Genomic DNA, 27,187 nt, shown 5'->3' with positions numbered 1-27,187 from the left:
TAATATACTGTTTTTCTTTTCTATAGCCACTCTTTCCTTGACTGATTCAATGGCCAGAAAAGACACACTTACTAGCCAGTGGGGACTGAGGCTGATGAAGTTTATTCATGATACCAAATAAGGGTCCAGCACCAAAAATAAATGAAATGAGTGGAACAGAATATGCTTTTCTGACTAACAAAAGGACCATGAAGCATTGTGTGTTGTTTGTTCCTAAGTAGAATGTTTACTTCTTAAAGTTAAAATGCAGTGCAGGTTCATTTACGATCTTACCATCCAGAAATACTAAAGAAAAACAAAGCCAAGTGCAATTAGTCAGGACAATATAATTATCTGTGCATTGATGTGTGCAAATCATTCTTCATCAATGACTTTAATTTGAGTAAAAAGACAAAACAAACAGTCCAAAACAAAATGACAAAAATATCAATATCAAGTCAATGTATATTGGCTTGAGAAAATGTGTGGAGCCAACAGTGACCTTCCGAGGTGGAATCCAAATGATCTAATAACGGAAGTTTGAAAGAGAAATATACTCAGAGTTTACCTAATTGTCTGCTGCAAGTAGCGATCTGGATCTTGAGCATTAAAAGTTACAAGAACATTTCCTGGAAGAAGACCCTCCTCCTGACGGACAAGCTTAGGGTTTGCGGTAAAGTAGGGACTCTCATTGACATCGATGATAGTAATGGAGACAGTGGCTGTTGACTGAGGAGGATGATGGATGCCCTTAATTAAAGGCACTTGGTTTTCTGCAGCTACCGTCAAAACAAACATCCTGTTGGTCTCAAAGTCAATTGGCTAAAAAAAAAGAAAAAACGAAAAATGCAGGTTATAAAGCTTAACTGACCTAAAAGGAACAATATTAAGCTATCAGTACATTTTTTAATCTTAAAGTAGATGTAAACCCTACATTTGTACATTTTTATATATCTAATACATACATATACATATATAAATGATTTATTATGAAGAAAGAACTTTTTTATTTTATGGAGAGCTTTTGTATCTCAAGGCCCGGGCCCAGGCTGTGGGTAGAGATAAAGTGCAAAATAGATGAAAATAACTAATTATCTAACATTCAGTTAATGTTTAGGTAAATATAAAAAAGACAGCTTCCCTTGCAAATGACTGGATCATTGAAGTGATTACAGATTATTTGTCATGCATTTTACTGCACCTCTTGCTTTGGAAAATAGGTCTCATAGCATACTATAAAGCGCTGGGTTTGCAGTAAATATAGAAAAAAAAGGTAAAACTTTTACACAACAGAAGAGTTAGAATATAAAAAATGACCGCTTTATATATAGGGATGGAATTTAATTTAATTTTTACTACTAACTAATGTCCGGCCAAAATATGGAACAATGCAGTGAATAGCATTTTCTTTGGCGTAACAATAAATTAAATCTACTATTAATGGGAGGGCCATATTCTCAGTGTGCTCGAGGTGATAATTCTTCATAGGTAATAAATCTGTTTTCTTTTATTTAATTTTAGGCATACTATCAGTCCTAAAAATGGAAGAATTAAATAATAGGATTACCCCAATGGACTTTTATAGGTTTTGCTACAAAAATACTTTGAACAATACTTTGAAACCACATCCAGACATTTATCTAAGTTTATGAACTAAGATTTGAACAACAGATGGTCTATAAAAAATTTCAACTGTGTCTGTTTTACTGACAGGTAAGTATTTGCAATTACATTAGGTACATTTAGGACATGGTGGTTTTTAAATATTCCAACTTACTTTGACAACAGTCACCAAGCCATCATTACTGTTTGGATCTGTCTTGATGGTAAAACGCCCTGTTGCGTCCCCACTGACAATTCTGTACACTGTGTTCCAAGCATTGGTATGTGGCTGGTCCTTGTCCGTCACAGTTAGATTTGCTACTACAACATCAATTCGGTTTTCAGGCACTTCTCCATAAAACTGTTAAAGCAAGAAAAGAACTGATAAAGAACACAGAAAATTGTGAACAGCTTCTACAATATTTACATATTCATGTAATCAGAAAATAAACTAATAAAATGGCTGGTGATTATCACTGGAAGAAGTATTAATTGACTGTCATTGCATGGCATTGTCATGGACTCTTATCTTCTTGGAACAGTGCATTGTCTCAGAACTAATGCCTTACTTATCTCATTCAGCAGGGCTTTGACTTGCAGGTAACGCTTGGTTGTGAGAAGATTATTATGTGTAATAATACGAAGTGAACAGACAGACTTAGCATCACAAATGTTTAAATAAGTCATGAAATGAGCCACCATTCCAAAGCATTTAATGCTTTTCACAGAACACAAATATCTAAGGCAGCAGGAGATGAAAGGGACAGCAGTGCATTGCAATGCATTGAAAACAAAATGAAGGCCATTACAGCTCATTCCTTTATAAACTAATGTAATTACATGCAAGGAAACATTATCTTGTCATCCTATGCAGTTCAGATCTTCAAAGAATTGAGTTCTAACATTATTTACATTCATACCAGATGTATGAAAGAAAAGACAAGAAGTAGACAAATCACAGGTTTTTACCATAAAGTTAAAAGTTTAGAACAATAAAGGATGATGTTCTTTTGACATTGCATAGAGCTGAAAAGCCAACCTTCACCATTCCTGTTTGCGCTGGCTTAGAATTCAGCTGTTCTGTTCAGCACTGACATATCAGCTGGCAGAACAACATGGAAGGCTGCCCATACCTGCTTTATTCAATAATACAGAAATGGCAAATGACATGGGAAGCATATCGTTTGTGTGCTGTTTAGCAATGACAGGCAGAGACAGAAAGCTCACTAACAACCATTCTTACAATCCCAGATTCAACTTACTGGGGGAAATTATTTTTAAAGCTTACACAAGACAACAGGCGGGGCACCTGTCAAGACATGTGTGGCCAAAACATGGATTTGGCTTTGAGTATAGTAACCACATGTAAGTAGTCAATAATAATCAAGCTCAGATGTAGCTTGCATTTTGCATAACATACATGGATCAATTGTTGGTTAAGTAAAAATGGACTTAGGAAAGGAAACCTGCCCTGAATGAAATATGGGAGCTACTACTGTTGACCTCACCTCCTACAAATGTTGGCTGTTTCTGTCGTAAAAACCTAATATGGTTATTTGCTGGTTCCATGTCAGTCATTAGGAGCCAACATTTTCAGGTTAGCACAGACAACCCAAACCATAGCTCATTCAGAGGTATCCTTTAAATGTTAACAAAGTTCAAATAATTTATAAGAGATCACATGACTGTTCAGCCATTCAGGTATGTAGTCTGTCTTGAAAAGAGATAGGAGGAGATTTATTCTAAACACTTTTCTAAACACTTTTACATTGTCTGAATGAAGCATGTTTTGAGTGTATTGGCTTACATTTGAAATGCTTGGCAGGCTTGTCAAAGCTTCCAAAATATTTCTAAGATGTTTTAAACTGTTTTTGAATTTGAATTTGCCTGCATACTCAAGTCACATAAACAGGGTGGAAGCTTCTAAATTCAGATGATGGTCATCCAATGTTTATGCACACTTCAGTTTTCAATTAGGAACATGTATAACTGTGCTATAAATTTCCATCTCACTGGAGTTTGTTAAAAAAACACACATTTGTGACATTCCTATTTAATGCACACCACTGGGTAATATGTTGCCACTATATAAAACCAGTTTATTAACCTCCTGAGCGGTAACCCCGATTGTGGCTCGAGGTAAAAGACAACAGCTGATAGCGATAACCCCAAACCAAAAAGAATAAAGACTTACCTGGTCCCACCGGTGTCCTGCCCAGGAGGTTAATAATAATACTAATAATAAGAATATTAATCTACTACATAGGTTGTGTCATACGTTCTAGGTAAAGAGCAATTTGTACGGCCCCACTTACCTCTGCCTAACTAGTATTTCTGCCCAGTATGTAGTACTTATAGGGACACCTACCTCACACTTTGTTAGACTCTTGCATCAACTTATATATACAACCTATATATATGTACAAGTCATGTATTTGTACTCATATCATTATAGTAATATCAGTAATATAGTAAGTAATCATCATCATTGCAAAAGATACAAAAATGTCTTGTTTGTAAATAGTCTTATACTTAATTAGTATCATTACATTTTGCCTACTTTTTTGTTTTACAACATGCCACTATTCTAGTAGTTGTTGTGCATGTTACTTTTTATAAGGCAAGCATTACCTGTGTGGAATAAGTAATGCAAATTTCAGAAAATAGGATGAAGTGGATTGAAATAGGGAACCATGTACACAAGGAGACAGTGTCATATGTACAATACAGTGCATGAAAGTGGTGCAAATTTACAGCACAGAATAGATTATGGAACAGTGTAGAAAATGGTTCATACAGCACAGTGCACAGAATAAACAATGCAGAATACTGAATGCCCATAACAGTGCAATAAAGAAAATACTGCAGCAATGAATAGGGCACATACGGCACAGCATAGAATAAGAATATATTAGGATAGGGAACATAAAGCACAGGGCACAGAATAGGATAGAAACCAAGAATGAACTGTGATGTGGTGGCTTAGAAAGTTAGCAGTTTGCATAAAAGAATTGTCATTTTCAAATCCTTTAGTAAATCAGCCCTAAAGCCTCTACTCCTTTAGAAAATCAACCCCAATTTGTGTAGCGGGCAGAGAAACCCAATCACCTGCACTGGAAAACAAGAGTGCTAGCCATCATGTACAGCAAGTCATACAATTCACAACCATGTCTAACAACTGGCACATTTTGTAGAAACAGTGAAAGAACACAAAGGAGAACTATGGACAGCACTTTATTTTTAATAAATTACTGGCTTGCTTTGTGTTTAACAAATTAATAAACTAAAATGGCCCTTTCAACAAAATAGCATTCTTAAGTGTTATGTAGCTAACATGGCAACATTTTTTAAACAAATGTTGACAAGAATTAGTTTGATACAGCTGACTTATTGCTAAAAGGACACAAAAGGCCACGTCTGATGGGAGACTTATATGCAGACACTCAGACACTATTGTTGGACAATTATTGATGAGGCTGCTAGAGGCAGCGGTTGAAATACTGCAGTCCACCCCCAATACTTTGCCTACAATATCTCACAGAATTTAAAATGCACTTAACATCAATAAGCACAAAGATATCACTTATAGCAAAAGTATAATGAAAAAAAAAACTGTACCGTTTATAATCAAAGAGCAGTCATATACTGTAACTCAAGTCAAGTGACTGTGCCTAGGCCTAGATAAGAGAAAAGTGCCATCAGTCTGCTACATGCAGAAAAAAGCATTTCCTCAATCTTCTCTCCTCTAGTGATCACCGTGTTTATTGTGTTTTGTGAATGTGGTGACAATTCACGTATAAAAGCATACCCAAACACATGAAAGGAAATGTAAAAAAACAGGATTTTTCCTGGGATGTGACTGGATGGTTGAGGTCAGCACAGCGTCATCTCATTTACTAAAGTTATGTACATATGCTGGATGATTGTCGCCCAAAACAAACAGTTACGCTTATCTTAGGTGAAAACCTAGCATGTGTACAGTGGTCTCCGGATGTCAATTGTTAATTTTCTGTGGTGGATTGATGAACGTCCAAGCAGGAATGACCACTGCACTTTTCTATCTAGGAAAGCAAAGGAGGGTACCAACCCCCTAGCCTCTCCAATAAACACAACAGCACTGTAGGTACTGATAGATAATTCCCCTTACTAGCTGAACAGCCAATATATCTTTACAGTGTTTTCTTCCAGCCCCTTTTAGCCAGGTGCACCACCGGACACTTCTTAGTAACCACTCAACTGTTTTTGTAAACTGTGACATTGGACAATTTAGGAAATAATGCAAAGATGATAGAAAAATGGGACATACTAAGGGGTGGGCATTAGAAAGTTGGAGCAAAGTATAGGGGACGGTAGAGAGCTGACAGAATCATAGGGGCTACTGGATTGCAAAAACAAATGAGAAAACTAAATTTGTCATGTGTTGCCTGCCAATTTTTGACTACCCATTTACAGATTTTTCCCACCCGGCTAAAAATAATTTCTACGGAGAACACTGCCTTTAGTATGTCAACCCCAATATGTGAAAATTACATTACATTTTCCAATCGTGTGAAAGGAAAATTTGTGTATATAATTTCCTGTGAGTAAAATATGTGAACATTATCAAAACCTTTAGTAAACCAGCTTTAATTTGAAGTATAGATCAACCTAATCTAAAAACTTTATGTGATGCTGGATTTGCTTTAAAAGCAAAGACATAATGGTGTGTGTGCTAAAAAATTGAGCGATTTGCCAAGTGTAGCAACATTCAGGAAATATATTTTAATACATTTGACTGGCTCAGTCTGCCAATATAAATAATTGATTTTATGTAAGATTTAACATATGCATTCAAATTGTTATCTTTATCCATAAACAGAGATGTGAGTTTGTGACTGAATTAACAGATTAAGTATGGCTCCTTCTTTATTTTTATGTTCATTCTGCTTATTTTTTGCCTTTTCTGGTTCCCCTTTCCCTATCAGTGTGAAATGTTTTAAAATCTAACCCTCCCATTTTCCTGCCCACCTATGTAATCATAAGATCTCTGAATATTTTTATGCTATGTAGACAGATCATGGCTGATAGCAGGGGCAGTAAGGTGCTTTATATTTGTTTCCGAAAACATCACAGCACCTTGCCTCATTATTCTTCCTAAGAACCCTCAGCCCTGATTAAACTGATGAGTACATTTTGGGAGGAGAATGAAATGCCTTGGTGGGTGGGTGTCTGCAGCAATGGATGTTCCTAAGCAGTCTACATTTGCATGCAGATCACTGTTAGTAATGCCTAAATGTACTGCTGAGCCTTCATAATTAAAATAATTACCTAAATAGTGGGTCAAAGATAATAACACTGGGGAGAAAATGGCTAGATGATTAAGGATGCCCACCAGCCAGAAAATGAGATGAACTCTATCCCACTTGCTGCATTTTCTATAGTACACTTTGAAAAGAACATGGGGAGCAGTGATAATCAGGGTAGAAGAGGATCATGTACAACTATGCAGGTATGAAGGTAAGGCTGGGCATCACATTTAACCATTGTGCTTAAATTGTATTAAACATAAAGTAGTTAAAGATCAGTGTGAAATAAAATCAGTGTCAAATAAATCAAAATAAAGTTTTTGGATCCATGAGTGTGATTTAATAAATCTTTATGTCCATTGGGGACACATCTCTCTTCATTTCCTTATGGAAGATCTTCACGCTTTAGAAAACACTTTCAGTTGTGTGGGATGTTGGGTTTCCGGTGGCACTCTGTGGTTCCTTATATATTAAGTCACTACTGTCTTACAGACAGACATATAGGCCATAGGATGGAACCGCAGTTTATGGAGGGCAACCAACATAAACTGTGAAGACACTTTGGATCGTCATTATGGGAGGCAGGACACACAAGTATTAATTCTTTGTTAAGGTTAGAGGCAGAATCATTAGTCCATCCAGTTGTAATGCTTTCTCTTATATATATGACTAATTTGTACTTTTGAATCTATCCTAATTCACAATAGCCTCCTTTAGATGATATCCTTAGTTTACTATGGCATGTGGGGCTGATTCATTAAAGTTTGATTTTTTGCCTTTAGTGACCACAGGGTTTTTCTTCATGTGATTATTGTGTTTGTTTCAGTCAGTCTCATGTATCATATATACGTTATGCAAAGCTGAATATACTTATAAACTGTAAATAATAGAAACAGGTTTACGGTAATCAAGTCCCAAAAATAATTCTCCCACCTAACTCATGACCATCTGTATACCTCTTACCACCCTGAAACTATTTCTTCACAAAGCTTTCATTAATCAATATATAATTTAATGAAATACAAGACAAAAGAATGCATCCCTATTTTTTCATTTCTGCCATTCAGCTAAAAAAAATTTGCTGGTTATAATACAAATCACAAGTCTTGAGAATGAGCTATTTCCTTTAATATCGCTGTACTATGTCACTAAGAAAATATTCTGTTTACTCTAAAAGTATAGCTTTAAAAAAAAAGAAAAAAAAAGAAAAGGGATGAAACTTTCAGGCTGAAAGGAAAGAAGCTGGTATATGTCAAAAACTAGACAGATCTACAAGTTTAAAATTCTAAACACATGCAAGTGAGGTAAATAGAGAAGAGGCTGATGATTGTGTATAGCAGTGGTGCAGTGCAAGAAAGAGCTTCCAAGGGGAAAGAAGAAATACGTTTGTCATGTAATGAATAAATCATTACAAATGTTCAAATCTGAAACAAAGGCATTATAAGGCTTGAATGAGAATAAGTGCACGCTGAACTGCCTAAGGTTATTTAATGAATATATATAGATACATATATGTGAACACACACACACACATATATATATTTCTCAAACAACGTACACACGTTCCAATCATTGTATGCTGGATAATCATTCAAACAACAGTGAATACTACAATGTATAAACAGGGAACAAGCAATAATGCAATCTCTTAATAGTCTCTGTTTTACCATTAATACTTAAAACAAGAATAATGCTAATTCCAAACTGATTTGTATAATTCTAAAAAACAGCCATGTGAGGATTAGTTCACACCAACTGACTTGAAGATGGAAGTAAAAAGCAGACCAGATGGTGTAAATGCAGACACTGGTGAACTAGTAGAAAAGGGAGTAGTAGGTCATTAAGGAGCTTTACTGCTTTAAACTGCCAAAAACAGAAGCAGGGTACATATTAAAATCACCTATTCTTTACTGTTACTAACCAAATGCAAACTCTCAACTTCTGAAAACTAAAATTGGACCTATTTTTTAAGCCAAACCCAGGAAAACCTTAAACAGCTAAGTTTATTGAGTTTGGGTTTTCCATAATAATGGGAATTTAAAGTGAAGTATCTGAATTTTTCTTCTTGTAGATTCTAGATTCTAGCTTCTTGTAGATTCCTACATTGCAGGACAGATTAAAGACCATCAGATGATTATACACATTAGATCATTGTTGCTTGAAACCATCATTAGTGGTAATTTCCAGGGACAGCAGGAACAAATGAACGCTATATTGACATTGCTGCTCGAGGGGGGGGGGGGGGGGATGAGCTGAAGGAGTCCTGCTGCGTCCTCCCCATTGTAAACAGCAGGAAACTCTAGCTGGGAAAATGGATAGATTTATCAGTGATTTAAGAGAACAGCTCTACAGACAAATTACTTTTACTTGAGACGATCAAGAATGTTCGTCTTGGGTGCCAAAAATCTAGCGTCTGTACGTAGCTTAAGTGTGGGAGGACGCTTAGCGTTACCACTCATGCTTTTCTGCATTTTTATGTACTGTATATGTGTGTACGGTTGTTCATATAAAAGGCCCATTTGCACTTTAGTTCCAATAATTGGAACGTGTCCTTGGTAACAATGAGCTTTTCAGATGGTTGGAAGTGCTCAGGAAGTAATGTGCATGGCTCCTAAGCAGCACCCTGAGTATAACTCCCAAATACAGTCAGTTATGAACTTATAAATTTCATATATATACCGGTAATGAATATTACAGATATATATATATATATACTAATTTCATAATAAAATATATAAAAAGAGGAAGAGGGCAGATTGGATTGCAATGCAACATTATATATGGAAAGAATAGCTAGTGGTCATTTGCAAATTCAAAGCATATAAGGAGGGAAAAAAACACAGGAAGTTAATTTTGAGCCCTATCTGCATTCTGTAGCCAGGCCATTGAAATATCCCTGCATCTGGTAAAGTTAATGCAATGTCACAAGTCTGTGTCTAAGATATGACAGCTTTACAAGGATAATAATAATCCTCCTGGCACTCAATGGGTTGAAACTTAAAAGCAGATTTTGCAGCAAACCCTGAAATCAGCATCTTAGAGGTTTAAACAGGGTGACCCTTAAAAAGACCAGCTGTAGATGGATTTGACTTGAGAGAGTAAAGCAAGAGTAAAAAAATATAATGTCAGATAGAGGAGGCAGAATCAAGTCCATCTCCTTCTGTTTAGCTGTCTTGGAGATCAGACAGATTAGATGTGGTTTATTGATTGAGGGCTTCTTATTTTATTAAAGACGAAAAGCAAGCCTCACACGGGTCCTCAGTGTCTGTACAACATTAGTTATGGCTGCACTTATTATAGTCAAAATAGGAGAGTGCTAACAAATGGGGAGACATTCAGACACTATCTCCTGATTCAATTCAATCAGCTCGAGGAGACACCCTCTAAAAAGGTTTCAATAGATTTTTATTGTAAATGAGTTTGACAGGTATAGGGGTCTGTGTCTTCAAAAGTATATTCTATCTGGTAATCAATACCCTGCAACTAACTTCTTAAGGTGAATTATCCCAAAGTGCAAAATCAGATAAGCATCACCTCGTATAAACATAGCATTTTAAAGAAGCAAAGTAAAATAGTGAAGAAACATTTAAGATCTGCTTTCCCCGGGGATTCCACACACAATCTGTACCCATATCTCCAAGGAAGCCCCAAACCTAATCTACAAGACAAAAAATACATTTCAGGTCATGATATGTGTTAGAAGCGTCTCTTTTTCTTACTTTATGCCTGATTTATTAAAGCTCTCCAGAGCTAGAGAGGACACACTTTTTTTCAGTGAAGCTGGGGGATCGAGCAAACCTGGAATAGATCTGGTCCAGGATTCAAAAATTTGCTAGCAAATAGCAAAGGACTTTGAAGAAATCAGTTCACGGTTTGCTGGATCACCCAGCTTCACTGATGAAAGCGTATCCTCTCCAGTCTTAGTAAATCAGGCTCTATAAGAGAGGTGCACATGTTGCTGCATACACTTTATATCTACTTATTGGATGTGCAGCAGTGGGGTCCTCCACTCCAGAAAAATGCAGAAGCCTGATAATGTCAGGTTAAGGGACCAGCTGCAGTGGGCATAGACCACATCATGGGATCAAACCTAAACAAATACCAACTATATACAAAAAAGATATACAAAAAAATAGCCATATTTTATGATGACCCATGTGACCTGCTAAATCAAATAATGGAATCTGAAAGAAACATGAGACTCTTTAAACAGTTTATAATTTTATTATGTTGTATTTTCATTTTATTTATTTTAATTCTGTTTTTATCTCAGTTTTGGATATCCCTGTCAGGTTTTCTAATGCATATGTAATTTTCTTTTCCTAAGACTGATGTGACATAAGAAAACTGTTGGTGTAAGCACTCTTTGGAGGCTGCTTGGAGAGTTCCCAGATATGCCTATTAGGCATAAAATAGGTTATTTGTGCATTTACTTCCTATAAGTTATTTTTTCACTTTTTTGTACCTTGGGAAACAAGGCAAAGGTCAGATGCAGGGGACATCAAAGACAATATTAAAGATCATTCAGAGTCCACAATGCTTGTGACAAACTGTACTAAAGCTGAATAAAGCCCCATGGTGCCGTCTTTAAGGAGAACTATTAGTGGCACAGTTGCTGGGAAACACAGCATGCCTTGACTTCCTAATGGCCGCTGATAATGGGCAAAGTATAGGAGGCAATAACTCATCTGTTACTTATGATGCCCACAGCTCTCAAAGTTTTGGAAATACGTCTTAGCCATCCTTGATTTTTTTTTTTGGTGTCTCTTCAGGATTTCTTTCTGCACAAATCTTCAGATAACATTGACACCATTATGAGAGTCAGGTCCTTTTTTTACTTACAGGTGTAAACAAGCTGACCCTGAAATGTTTTATGGTTCAAAAAGTCCAGTGACAGTATCACATTGATCATACGCAAGAGATTAATAATTTCTTGAAGCCAGTTAGGTATTACAACCATAAATCTTTGTAGGCTTTAAAAAGACAGCAAGACTCAAAATCAGCCCATTCATGGACGAGTCTGGATTGTTATTTTATCATACAATTTTGTACCTGTAATCCTGCCCATTAACATTTATTAGGTTTTATACCTAACACATCATTTCAGTCTTCCTTTATGAGATGTTGCAAATTAACAGCCTCATCTAATATTGTTCAGTTGTTTCATTAATTACTAACATTTTTATTCACTTTTGTGACCTTATTGAAGAAATATTCTGTTTTAGACATGCTAAAAAGAAAAAAAAAATACCCACAAGGTCCATTGAATCTTTTTCTTGAAAAATTACTTTGCAAAAATCCTTCTGTCTCCCTATGATTGTACTGGAGCAGGGATAGTCAGTGCAGTTTCCATCTGATGTGCCATCTTCTGGTGAATTTTAGTACTGCATCTAGTACTAACAATTGGAAAGGCTCCACAAGAGAAACAGTACACCTGCCTGGTTAGGTTCCAGTTTATTATGCAATTTGCATATAGTAGCTGTTTACAGGGGGATGTAGGAGGCCTTTTTGTAACACACAAGCAACTGCCACAGTTCCACTTTTTCCAATATTGTAAATCATGAGTAGCACTTGGAAAACAGTTATCCAGTAAATAAATAGGTTAATTCAAGGTCATTCATTGAACTGAATTCTTATTCTTCTATGATCATTAAAAAAATGTAGCTGAAATCACTTACAGTATATGTAACATCTTAGGGTGTCACCCCTATACTTTTCCTAAAGCTCCTAAATATTAATAAATGCTGAAAAAAACATATTTCAAATAGTCTCATGACTTCTATCTTCTATTTTTAAACTTAGTTTTTATTTTTTACTTTTAAAACTCTAAGGACTGTGGGCGGAGGTGGGGGGGGGGGGGGTACTGCTGAGTCCTAAGGAAAGTGCACATTGTGGTTAGAACTTTCATGCCCACCCTGAAGGAGACGGGGGCTGTTATAATTACCTGGTATTCCTCCAGGAGTTAATTAGCCTTTATGTTTTACTTAAAAATGCAGTTATGTATCACTCAAAATTCATATTACCTAAAATTGTGTCCCTTAATTGGATTCACTTGAAAAATGTATGTATTTTGGGTGAAATTGAGTACATCTTGCGTGAAACATTAATAGACCCCCCAGGGTCATGTATAGCAGCAGTCGCCAACTGGTGGTCCACGAGAAAATTTTAGTGGTCCCCGGCTCTGGCCGGTGCCCCCCTGAGTGGGGTCAGGAGAAGCATCCCGCTGGCGGGGCACACTGGCCAGAGCCGCAGACCTTTTCCCCTGTACAAATCCCAGGCTCAGGGAAGTGGGTGGGCTGTGTCCCTGGATACAACCTGCCCACTCCCCCATGGGTGGGGTTATGTCAGGATGACATCACTACGGGGGTGGCTTCTCCCCCTTTGATTGACACCTGGCTCCTGGCCACGCATGTGTGGGGAGCCTGGTGTCAATCAAAGAGGGAGAAGCCACCAATTTTATTGGTCCGCAGGACTAAAAAGGTTGGCGACCACTGATATACAGGATTGTAAGCTCTTATGGGCAGGGTCCACTCCTGCTCCTGTATCATTGTTTGCATGTGTCATTTGCTACCTCTTCTTAACGTACAGCGCTGTGTGATATGTTGGCACTTTATAAATACTGTATAAAAATATTAATAGTAATTATTCCAAACTTTTAATACTGTGATCACCCCCAGGCATAAATTTAAAGTTGACTTATATTTATGATAATAATCCAAAAAACAAATAAAGTCTTAAACTGAAAGCCAATTTAAAGGTAACAGAAAACGCATCTCCAAATGTGTCTCCTCATAAACAGGAAACATGCATTAAGTAATGCTTCTCTCTAGCATAGGACTTCAATTGTACCACATCATATCTCTGCTGCTAAGATCAGTGCATTATAGGTCTTGGCCAGGTAACACAAAACACTTACACTTCATCTTATAGTCTCTTCGTAATTCTCTCTCTATATCGTTTAGGACAGTGATTTCATTCTCCTTGTGTTTGTCAAATTAATAGAGTAGTTCAGCATGTCTGCTGGATATACATTAAGGCAGCAAAGATGTGCTGACTATGTTATGGCGAAGATCAACTCTGCAGTGCATCACATGAGCCTTCTAAGTACAGCTCGAGAGTAGCTGAACGCACTGACACAAATCTAACACGTCTCTTCTTCTTCTGCCTCTCATTTCCCTAACAGAGCTAAGACAAGAATCAAGAAGGACAGCAGGCTTAAGGCATAGCACCAGGCATATTGGATTAATCATTTAACAAGATAAGATTGCAACTAGCATAGATGGAAAATATCTTTTAAAAACTGCCATGTACAGGCTGTAGTAGTTACGTTTTTGAAACCGGGTGGCAGCCTTCTCATCTATAATTCAAAGTAAGTAACTAAAGGCTGATAGAGTAAGAAACATGAAGGAAGATGCACTTAGAATGGATTTGTAACAAAATGATTGTTTTGTTTAATTTGAGCCTGATCCTCCCCTGCCATGTGGCTTATTTTTTTTGGGACTCCTTAGAAGTACTGTATATGAACTAAACCAGCTGACAGAACAATCTTCATCTAAACTTTAAAGCCAAGCAAGCATGCTGTTGCCGTATTGGACTCATATCTGTATTTCTCGGATACTTATAATCCATACTTACAGTCATTGACGTGAACTCGGGAGGGTTGTCATTGACATCTGTCACGGTAATGACAGCAGTTGCTGTGTTTGAGAGACCATATGTTGGATTTCCTTCCATGTCTGTGGCTTGAATTATTAATGTATATCGCTGCACTTTCTAGAAGACATAAAACCGAATCAGTATTTGTTTAAAGACCTTGACGACATTACAAAAGAGCAGAACAATATCAATTGAATTGTATATAATTTACATGCTGAGCTATATAGCACTAACTGCAAAGGCTTTCAAACAAGAACACTGCTAATATAGCACCATTAAATCCGTTTTTTAAAGGGTCAACACACCTAAAATTAGTTTTTGATATATGAAAAAATATTAAACAACCTGATATATTTTTGGTGATCTATAGGTGAAATTTCATTGCTCCTGCAGTCATTATAACAGGTTCTCAAACTTCCTTGTGAATGTTTAATTTATTTTGCATTATTGGAAGCCAATTGGAGCTGTTGGAAGACACAATGTTGGGTGTAAAACTCCCTATGCAGACAAAAGTTATATCAGAGAGATCATAGTGCTAGAGTATCCAGGACATGTTAGAAGTTTGATGGACCCACTCTTTAATGAAATAATTAATGTTAAAGTTATATGAACACCACTATAAACATAACCTTTTAGGGAATCAAACTGAAGATGACCTTACTTAAACCTTAGGATTAAGCCTGTCCATGCAGATAATATGCAAATAAACCAGTTTATCAGTTGAAAATGAACCAGCAGCCGGTCAGTTTTCTGCTAGTTCACTAAAAGTTTGGACTGGATACCTTGGATATTGTATGCAATATAGGTAGATTGCTTTATAATATACAATAATACATATATACCTTCAGCATGTTAACACTTTTTGAATTAATCATTCTTAATGGTTCAAGCAATATATAGGAAATATATCTAAATTAAAAGTTTAAAATTTAAATATTCGTTTATTAGAACAACACACACTTCTCAAATGTCAACATTTAACCTAAAAATCACTTTACTATTCTAATTACCCAGTTTCGTGCCATTTTCATGATATTCCTTAATTTGCTTTACACATAAACTATCAAGCTATATTATGCATGGACAATAATTGATTTTCCCAGATTCAGGCTGTTTTAGTAGCACTGGACAGAGATCCTCAAATGTAAGAGATAAAGGTGAGCTGCACCAGGCACTCAATTTAGCCAAACTAGTGATTGGATGAAAAAAAAATCTAGACCATTCTTAGGTCACAGACTATAAAAGAGAAAGATTTTCAGGTACTGATTTACAGCAAGTCCAAACACTAATATCTATGGGCAGTTACATCATCTGTTTTAATAAATGACAACGATAATGTGTAAGTTGATTATGCACCATGAAATTGCACCCTATACTAATGTATTATTCTTAGAAGCAGATCATTGCAATAAAAATTCAGAGCAAAACGAGAGACAAAGCCTACAGCAACAAGTCATAATGGGAAACATAATGAGAACACTGCTACCCACAGATGAGTGTCAACCCTTGTTTGTCTTATAAGGTAAACTGGGAAGGAACTCTGTAAGCAACAAGAGCTCTCCCTTGGGCTTTTCTTTTTCATAGATAATGCTTGGTTTTCTGAAAAATATACCAGAAACTTGCCAAACAAATACTGAATAATTGCAAAAACAGGAGACCAATTAAGGCATATGTGCACTTTTGACTATATTAGGCCATGCTAAAGTGTGACTAATTCCTGAGAGCAACAGCATCAGCCTGCTGTTTTTCATATCCCTTTGAAAAGCTACCATTATTGATTTTAGTATTAGAAGCTGCAAAGCAAATAACTGCCTGGAGGAAGTGATGTACCAGGTTTCACCAGCAGGGGGTCATGGTAAAATCTCATTTGATAAATGAAATATGTTTCTGATTTCATTCAAGGACTAACTTCAAAAAGGGAAACTAAAGCAGATTTAAACTATTATTTTATCATACTGTTCCTTTCAAATACCTTTTACATTTTGTAAAATATATTGATTCTCTGTCATGTAGAATTGTAATGTAGATATTCCATTCCAGTTTAGCAGATTACCCTGCATTTGCATTTCCCTTCTATATTCTTTTTTAAAGGTTATCAGTATGATTAAATGCCTCGAGCTGTATTCTATAGCGTTTAAGTTCATCTACAGTATATCATTGTTTTCCAACAGACAAGCTACAAGGATGTTGTTGGTCTACAAGGTTGTTTTAACTTTTTGAGATTATATTGTGCATTAATTACATTTTTATTCTTCCAAATCATTTGGTAATGTGAAACATGCAATTTATTTGAAAAATAAAATTGAAGTAAATGTATATAAACAAAAAGAAAGGTAAGCTATATCCCTCAGCATGCAGTCATGTGTAAGTCTTTTCTTTAAGCCTGCACTAAACCATAGGGGGAAGGTCATTGGTTACTGCAACAACACAACACAACCAGTTTGATACCTTTCAACTGTTCTAATTGAGCTTTTTTCTATATTGCTGCAAAGTTGAAATATTTTAGATGATAAAAACCACCAGAAAAGTGTATAATGCCAGGTTATTACTTGTTCAGTCCCTTAATTTTTGTATAACACCTATACATTCTGCAGAACTTTACAAAGCACATCAGTGTTTAGGGATCGCCCTCATTAACTGTTTCAGATCATGAATTTTATGGGATGCCCTAATTTTATGGCTAGAGTCTAATCCTATCCTGAAATGTAGGCTTCTCCACCCATTTAGTGTCACATACTGTTGTTACTGTTCCTTTGCTTTCCGACCACTTTGTTTAGCCACGGAGAAAAAAAAGGGGAGCCTTTGGTAAGTGCCAAGTCAGAGCCTAAATTGGGTTCTCCGCCCCCGCCCCCATGGGACAGAGCTAGGTCATTCATCAAGTACCAATTCTGTTACACGGGAGAAAGGTTAGTAAGCCATATGCTCCTCCATGCCTGCAAAAGGGGAACAAGCAGTTTTTAGCATGTCAACTGTTCTCATCCCTGTTCCACTGCTTCAGGATGAAGGCAATGAACACTGAAGAACAATGAACACAAATATTAGTACACCTGTTGCATTTCTACAATACATAAATTATGACTTACCTCTCGATCAAGTCCTGCTGCCAGTGTGATAATATCTCCAGTCTCATTGTTGATTGTAAACATATTAGAAGAAGGAGTGTCTGGAGTCTGAGATAGGATTTTATATCTCAGCATACCATTAGGTTGCTTTTCATCATCACCATCAATGGCTGTAAGGGTCATTACATAGGAACCTAGAACAGAAAGAAAACACAAATAATTTGAAGTACAAAGCAATCGGTGTAATCAAATTAGTTAAGTTTAAAAGCAAACTTTTAATTGTTTGGCAATTTTTCAGAACATTTACTTTCTTTGATAAGCATTTTCCAATCTGTTAGAAAATCACTGATAAAAGATTAAGGTAAATGCAGGGCCTTTTAGCAATTGTGCTTACTTTTGTGAGTGACATTTCTTGAATGGGGAAAACTAGGAGTCCCTTGTCCATTTCCAGAGTATTGCAGATCATCACAACCCCTCTGACCTTGTTCTACACGTGTTACAATTGTTACCTTTTGCTAAGTAATAAGGGCAAATGCATGGCCTTATTAAAAAATGCATTTTTTTGTAGATCAATCATGATACTAAACAGTCACAAATAAGAGTAGCAATCATTTGCTATACAGATGGTACAAATGGTTGCATATGATGTAAGCTACACTTTGTTATTAATCACTACTATGTTCTACATTTAGCTAATCCAATTGGGAGCCATTTGTTCTATCTATGTAGCAAATGATTGCTCTTACAAGGACTCACTAGCAATTCTTGTAACATGATTGAGTTACCATAAATAGACAATCTTTCACCATTACAATAAATGACAGTGATTGATTTAACTACAATCAAACTACTGAAATCAACCTTGTGCTCTGGAAAACAAGAGAACCATTTTAATTTATTATATACTTCCAACATCACCACCACTGACTACAAGGGTTATGCTATAAGATCCTAAAGATAATTATAAGGATATGTGCATATGTTCAGTTATTGTAACTGGCATTTTAGTTACACGTACAAACGGTTTGGATGAAATACTGCTTGGCCATTTATTTTTCTCATTCGCTCCAGCAACATACTTTTGTTGCAGTTGTTGATCTGTCATTTCTATGTTTTAAAGAATTAATTGGGGAAGAGTGGTACGATCATTTGACTTTTTTATTGGACATGGCAGATGGGAAAACTGGAGATTCTAATAGTGCATCTCATTGCTGAAGTTCCCAAAAGATAGAAGAAAACAGCATGTAATTGAATTTGCCAGTAATCATGGAAATTTAATTTCAGTTGCAGGATTGGCTGTTAATATTTACATTAGACATCAGGCTTGACTTGTATTCTCTTGGTAATGTAAGCAAATCCTATAGCAATATGCACATTTAAAGACAAAATTTAAAAGAAACTTTAAGCATATTGGTAACTAGATGAAAATCTTTTACCAGTGTCCGCAGTTGGCTTTTCCCTGCATTATTTCGAAACAAAGAGATATGAAAAAGGATCCCAAGGTTAAAAGTGGCCATACTAAACACTCTGTGGCCAGGTAAAATAATTTTTATCAGCATGTTTTATGATTTGTATTACATTAAGAAGCTATGCAGTTAGATTTTTTTTGTGAAAGAATGATCAGATGAGACCTTTTCTTAAACATGTAGATTGCCAGCTCTAAGTTCAGTTCCCCAGTACCATTCAGCAATGGAGAATAAACTAAGTTTCAAAACTGTATGTGAAAGTTATCATGCTCATTGGCATTGTCTTTAACACAAAGTATACCACGATGCCCTGCCAATTGCGATGAATTTGGACCAACAGTATTGGTGTAGATGCCTATCAAAAACAAATTATAACAGAATCTGGAAATAGGCAAAGTATCTAGGTTGTCCTAAGCTTAAAATGAGATTTCACTGACAGTTGTTGGATGATATTGCTGGGTACTGTCCTGGCAAATTTAAATCACTGTCCTTGACATGAAAAGTTATGCAAGTATCGGCAGGGCTTAAACAAGGCAGTTTTATCTTTTTCCATATTTCTGTACTATATCCACCAGTAGACCTAGGGACTCCTGGCTCCAGGACAGCAGAGACATGTCATTTCATTCATTCCTTTCAACTAGTTTCACTGGTTGATCTGTGCCAGATGCCTATGTGTCAACTACAAGCATGAAGGCTCACTATAGAGTGAGCATGAGTATATTTATCTATGTTCCCAACGGCTGCTGAAATACAGCACAACCCTTGTTGTTCTAAGTATCTGCACAGAAATATCTATATACATATATGGTATAATAAATCTGCACACTTGGTTTCATGATGCTGTTAATATTAAGGAGGCCTTAAAATAGGTTTACATTTTGTGGAATAATATCTATTTCAAATATTATCTTACCAAATCAATAGAAGATCATATTTCCTTTTTTTATATTCATTATTTACAGAATGTTAAATTACAAAAACAAAATATACCAGAGAATAACAACAAAAACAGAAATATTTACAGCAGATATGTTAAATTGAAGTTGCAGACACATATATACCATTTAGAAATAAAATTTAAGAAACGTCACTTCTTTAGCTTATTTCTTTAACCGCAAAAGCCAGGAAAACATGCTTTGTGAGCAGTGACCAGCACTTATAAATAATCACTGGTCACGTAACACAACATTAACAGTTTGATCCTATTTATAAATCAACTTTATAGACTAACCATGGCCATACCCCTTGTATAATTAAACTCAATTCTCCAGCACATTCATAAAACACTATGGGCTTATCAAATATGCTTTAAATATCAATTGGTTTGGGTACAAAGTACTATTTATTTTAAATAAAAGGAAAAAAATGTGGTGGGGGAAGGTGGAAACCTGTCACCTGACTTGGAAAGTTCATGCCCTCCTATCACAAAATGTTATCTGTAGTGTTATGCAAAGAAAGAATTGAATGGCACCAAAGACCATAACTGAAACACAAAATGAATTTGGAGTGTAACATATTTACTGTAAGTTGCTCCAGATTTAAATAGAATGCATAGTATTTTAGCACATCTTTTTATTTACTATGTTATGTGTCCTAGCAGAAAGGATGGACATTTGGATCGTTTAACCTGTAACAAAAGTCCACATTCTAGGTTTTCATATTAGAAAGTCTACTACCATGCCATTATCGAAAATTAATATAGATAATAGATGCCCTGTGCAATGCAATTATAGAATCATAAAAAATAATAATTAAATAACTGTATGGTTCAAATTGGACAAAATGTTCATACCTATTTCCTTTTTATTTTGGCTGGCCCCATAACTGATCACAATTTAGGAACTAGTGGTGGTAGATTTTCCTGCCATGGTGTTTGGTCTTATTTCTTATCACCTTAAAGTTTTGGGAGTTCCTACCTGCTTTGAGATTTTTTGAACAGGGACATGGAGACTTCCTTGTATGGGTTTCAAAAGCTGGCTCGGGTGTATATATAAAGCAGGTTCTTTGTTTTATGAAGGAAATCCTAAGGGGCTTTAACTAATATATTTCAAAGATTTGAACCCATTAGGTCATGTGCATTGGGGTATATGTACATCTACAGTAGTGGGGAAAGTACCTGAGCTTTATTGCACCACAGCACAAATGCCTGCAAAAAGGGCCATGTCTGTTTTTATGCCTTAGGGAAGCTGCTGAATATCAAAGCACTATGTTATTTCACCTGCACAACTGTAAGATATAGGGTCCTGTAACATAAGGGTCCTGAATGATAGGATCTGAGAAGACTGACCCTTTAGGTGCAGTGCAATATTTTTTCATTGGTAGAAACATTTTTTTGTGAACTCATTAGAATCAAAAACTATAAGTTTAAACGTAACACTACATATAACCAAATATTTTAAATGGCTTGCACAACGGAGCAAACAGATATAAAAGCTTTACCTGGTTTTGATCCTTCAGAAATGCTCCCATTCCAGATCTGGTGCAGAAATTCTGGTCGGTTGTCATTCATATCTATTACATTGATGACAATGTCTATAGGATTTTCCACCTGGTTTCCATTTACATCCACTGCGTGTGCCCTCAGCTGCAAAAATAATTTTATATGGTAGTTCTCAGTAGAAGTATGAGAGAGAAGATTAGGTTTCGCGCATAGCTCAGTCCCTGTGATACACTGTATAGCTTGTCCCAGATGACTTATTTGGAAATATCAGTGAATCTGCTGTCAATTCAAGCAGAGTAACTACAGAACTGGATAATAGATGCTCTGAGCAAATCTACACTTTATGCAGAGATTTGGTTTTATTGTCTTCCTGTGATGTCTGTATGGCTATAGTTATTTTTAAAATAAAGAAAAGAAAACATTTTTGGAAATAATAAATCAGTTCTAGAGATGTATGTACTAAGCAATGAAGAGTCATATTACTGCACTTGAAAATTACAACAATCTGTAGCTATTCTTTACTGGTGAAAAATGTTAAGAATTATAGAGCAATACATTCATTACACATACACTCTGGAAAATTCTTCATCACAATCCCCATGACGAAAAACATTAAAACAAGTTGCATTCACTATGCAGGTACAGGAGGATCATAGCACCAATGAAGGCTATGCTCTCAGATATGAAGTAGAAGGAAAAGTGGTCCATAAGCCAAATTATGTGCCTGGTGCTCTATACAGAGAAAGGCTGCCTTTTAAATTTAGACCAGCCAAAAAGAGTACTGGTGTCAGTTATGTTGGCCTGAGAGGTAACAATTGCTCATGGCTCAAGGAGTCCCTACCAACTTCTGGAGGAACCCTGGATGAAAAACACTGGTCTAAACCCTAGTTAGGTTGCTTAAGTAGTATACCAGCCAGTGCCTGAAAATTTGCTAAACTATGTATATGAATTAGCCACAGAGTTGTGGGCACATATCTTCATTCATCTACATGTGGTTTAAATCCCGTGGCCCTTCCATCAAGTCTTAAAAGGCATATTAGAATACCCAACTTTTAGGGGTCATCCCAAGGCACTTGTATAAACTTCTGAAGCCACAGGAACACCTTTAAGAGCCTACACTTTATTCATGTAGCTAAAGTGAACTGACAAGTGTAGTTTAACCAGGGCTGTGGCATATAGTTTAGCAGATTACGCTATTAACATCAGCAGAATAGATGTCTGCACTGTTGATAATCACCTGGAATGGATGAAGTAGTAAATGTTGATATATAGCAGGAGATGCATCGTTCATGCATCGTGCAGTCCTTGCAGTGGTTGGAAAGGATCGTGAAAGATCCTTTCTAACAACAATTATTGCACGTGTTTACCCAGCTTAAGATGTACTAGCACAAAATCAACAAACCATAATTCCTCGGTTGACTCACAACAACCTATTCAATAAACAAGGCAAAGTGATAGCCACATAATGTCTGCTTGCTACTGTTGGTGGCTTCTTGAAAATGTAGTATGGTTTTCTTAGAAAAACAAATTAACATGTGTTATCATGTTGAACCTCCTTAAATTGCACAATTTTCCTTTTTTTATTTGCAGTTTTTTCTTGTTAAATACTTTTTACTTAATTTGTATCAGATAGTTTGCTCAGTATGTTTTTTTCTTCTAGTTTATGACGAGCATTGTTTATTTCCTGTACTAGCAATTATTACATAGTAAATATATTGAAATAATTTTGACTCTGCTGTCTGGGTGAGCAATACATAAAGGTCTACATCCCGCTTCACTCCCTCTTAATCCCATACCTAGCACTAAACTTTGATCAATTCTTGGAAAATTTATGCCAGTCAGAGCATTAAAAAAAAGCAAGAGATGCAAATGCAACATGCCAGTGGTGTTGACAACAGCAAAAAGGAATAAGCCATAAGGCATGGTGAGAAACCTGTTAAGTGTGGCCCCAAGGGGATGCCTCCCGAGAAATATTCTCTTTTGCATACATACCCATGCATTTACAAGCCACCAAGCAACCGAGAAGATTACCAAGAGCAAGTACCCGGCTGTGTAAGTTGAAAGCAAATTCTAAATCTATTCTTCTGTAATAATTATTTTTATCCAAGGTCATAAAGTTAAATCACAACAGATACTCAGTTTCCTTACATGAAAAACAGCAATCTGTTCCCGATCCAAAGGCTTTGTTACAGACAGCTGACCAGTTATAGGACTGATGATATACACGCCAATGGGAGGTTGATCAGCTCCTGGACCAGTCACACTGTATCGTAAAGAAAGGCTCTTATCACGATCAGATCTGATCTGTATGTTAAAAGAGAAAAGATTTATAATCAGTAAAAAATAAAGCAGGAAAAAATACCTCAAAGGCAAAGCATGCTAACAGCCCAGTAAAAAACTGAATCAATTTCACATATCAGAGATGGGTCTCAGATGGATTGCCTATAAAAAAAGCTATCCAGGATGTTTGCCTTATGGCAAGTAGTTAGATTTAGATGGCCTCAAAGCTAACTCATGACTCACAATATACTATTTCTATTTTTGCTAATCCATGCAGGAAAAGGGACTGGTGCTGTCATCAATGATTTACCTGCAGTTGACTCTTGATTGTACTATTGGTATTATCGATTAACTGACATTCATTTGGGACATCTTTGAGGATCTTCTCTATGATAAGAGGCTTGTAAACAAAATACAAGTACAATTCTGAAAATGCAGTACTGCACAGGTTCTAATTTATTTCCTATATACATCCTCACACAAATCAATAAGTAAGAATTCAAAAATATTTTGGTTTTATTTTTTAACAATGGTCGCAAAAGCAACCAGTGTAGCACTCAGGGGCTATGTGTGGCCCCTGGCCTGTCACCTGAACAGCACCATTTTAAAGTTTTCCATTGGGTAATTAGCTATCAAGAACCAGCCTAAATAAAAAGGAACAATCTACAAGTGGTGCTTATGGCAGTGTGATGCAGTGTCTATAGCTGGTGACAGAATATTATCCATTCTATACTGAATGACAAAGTAGCAATGTTAAAGCCTAAAATAAAGAAAACAAAGAATGATAGCATGTATATAGTATAGGTATACACTCTGTTTTTACTGTTTGGTATATTTTATGTAAACATTGAAACGCTGAATATGGAATTACTTTCCTGCTAGTTAGCAGGAAAGTAAGTATGTGTTTTTCAAAGTGCAGCATGTACTGTTTTCTGTGTGCTGTGGGGCATTGGGCAGTCCATTCATTTGCCATAACACATGCATACAACAAAAATGCATTTATTAAAAACAAATTCCATAGCCCAGTAAGAACAATATCTAAGCCATGAGCACTACATAAACAGTGCTTGCCACTGAAGCAGTAATAATACTAACGTACTGTGAGGTTTGAGTGCTGTGGATATTCCTAAAAATATCAATTATATATTACTTACTCTTACTAGTTCCTGGGGAAAGGTTCCCCTTGCATTCTCCGGCACATTAATTGGTGGGATGACCCAGTCCCTCTTCTGTCTCTGTAAAAAGCCATTGTGCTTACGTTGTGGAGGAAATCGAATTTCTGTGACGTTGTATAAACCCTTCAAAACACAAAAAGTATAATGAAAACAGGCTCATTTTTCAGATACTTTACATATCTGCATCACTGAATTATTTTTAAAACAAAACAACGCTAAATAATTACCATGGTTCAACAAGGATACACACTGTGCTGCACAACATTTATGAATTTATTAATTGCTCAATTGTTATCTGATAAAAAAATGACTGCGAAGAAAGCAATGAATGTAACTATTTTACAAAAACTGTACTGTATTTGTGATACATGACTATGGAACCACAGTAGTTACCAATTGGAAAAGCACCTCCCCCCCAAAAAAAAGCTGGAACAAATAAATTAGAATATGACGATAATACAATCTCATAATAATAGAGGTTTTGTGTTCTAAAAATATAGGCCAGCACAACAGCTTGCAGTTCAAACTGTTTCAAGGAAAGCACATAATACAGAAGCTGTTTTTTCTAAGAAAAATAAACGTGCATTTTCGATCTGTCTGCTGGTCTCCAGTTCTGTTTAAGGCTGATCCTCATGCTTATTTTCAAACCTGCTTAGTTGGAAAGGCTCCTCTCCTGTACTAATATTGGTTTCTCTGCACACTCTGAACTTCTCACAATGGGCCCCATTTAATAAAACTATTTAAGACTGTAGAAAACAGACTGTAATGGGAGAACCAGGGTGATCCAACAAACCTGGAACTGATTTCTGAAAATTTGTTAGTTATTAGTTGGCAAATGTTTTCAATCCATCCCAGGTTTACTGGATCACAAAAGTACTCACTCCCATGATAGTTTATCTTCTCCAGCTTTAATAAATCAGACTCAATATGCATAGAAGCCTCAGGGAGTCAAACAGAGCCCATCTTTTACCCTAACTGGAATACATTAAATATCATTTAGCCATCTCTTCTCCAACCTGACTATCCCTGGCCCACTCTATTTTTGTTTGAGGCTGTTTCAGCCATGGAGGCTCAACATCTAAATGGCCATTACCCAGGTACTCAGAATGCAAATGCAGTTTGCTTATACCCACCCACTCCTCTAGACGGATATGTAATTAAAATGGTAAGGTTTTAGTTATTAATGAAATTAGAATGACTCAAATATAAGCAGATTTTTTTGTGCTACTTATACATTGTATTTTTTTTCAGGACAATATACACATTACAAAGCACTGTGATGCAGTACATTGTACATTGTAGTTTATGTTAAATTTATCACATGCCACCCTTAATATCAAGGAACCAATATTCCTTTTAGGCCCAATTTATAGGCAGAAATGTCTGAGCATCTTTTTTAAAAACTCCTGGGGGAAGCATTTAGAAGTGGAAAAAAGGTTTTTGATAAATGTGTCAGGGTTAGAGGTGGGGGTTAGGCAGGGGAGTGAGACTGAAGTGGAAAGGACAAAACAAGAATCAATATAGTGAATGACCAGGGAAGATGGGGGTGGATGGGGAAGGCTGGGAGCACAGACTAAAATACAGAATAATGTGATAGAAAAATTATGCACAGTATACAAAAGCAGACAATATTCATAGATTCACCTAAATTGGTTAAAATTAAATTAGGAAAACAATTATATATAAAGGAAAAATAACTTAAAACATTTAAGCAGCTAAGAATTGGCTAATCCAATCCAAAATAAGACAAATATATTATAATAGACAACATTTGCATACCCACACAAACTAAGTATCTTAGCAGCAATGTAAACTCACAATAAGCAATTTTTAAACATGAAAATAAATAAAATGACACAATACTGCGGATTTAAATTAAAATTGACAGTTAAAATGAGATTATCATGTAAAGTTCATCCTTTAGGCTGTGAGAATCGAAGTTTATTGTGATTTTTGAGAATTAATTACTTTGTAATAAAGTAGACTGAGAGGTCAAGAATGACTTGTTTCTCAACTCTTTATTGCTTGGTCAGAATAAATAAATAGTTTATTGTTCATAATCTGAGCACAGTTGAACCTAATCCTACTGTACTTGGCACTGACTGACCCACAGCTAGTAAATACTGCCTGGTTCTATGGGTGGCACCATCAATGTACTTTCTATATGCTCACATAGATCCTAAAAGAAAACCTGTAATGAGAGAAGTACAGGAGCGGTTATTGTTTACATCCTTATGGGAAT

At 36.1% G+C, this 27,187-nt stretch overlaps 1 protein-coding gene across 1 annotated transcript in view; it reads right to left on the bottom strand.

The window, feature by feature from the left end:
- Positions 1–27,187, bottom strand: part of CDH2 (cadherin 2) — a 197,520-nt gene that overhangs the window by 20,063 nt on the left and 150,270 nt on the right. The window contains exons 4-10 of the mRNA XM_072411285.1: positions 24,925–25,068; positions 23,639–23,794; positions 21,490–21,634; positions 17,606–17,778; positions 14,502–14,639; positions 1,757–1,942; positions 548–801 (exon numbers count right to left, since the gene is read on the bottom strand). Of these exons, the coding sequence (XP_072267386.1) occupies positions 548–801; positions 1,757–1,942; positions 14,502–14,639; positions 17,606–17,778; positions 21,490–21,634; positions 23,639–23,794; positions 24,925–25,068 (1,196 nt within the window). The remainder of the gene's footprint in view (positions 1–547; positions 802–1,756; positions 1,943–14,501; positions 14,640–17,605; positions 17,779–21,489; positions 21,635–23,638; positions 23,795–24,924; positions 25,069–27,187) is intronic.

This window comes from Pyxicephalus adspersus, chromosome 5 (assembly GCF_032062135.1).
Source record: "Pyxicephalus adspersus chromosome 5, UCB_Pads_2.0, whole genome shotgun sequence".
NCBI lineage: Eukaryota > Metazoa > Chordata > Amphibia > Anura > Pyxicephalidae > Pyxicephalus > Pyxicephalus adspersus.
The sequence above is the reverse complement of the archived record's forward strand: the minus strand, read 5'-3'. Positions and strand labels throughout refer to the sequence as shown.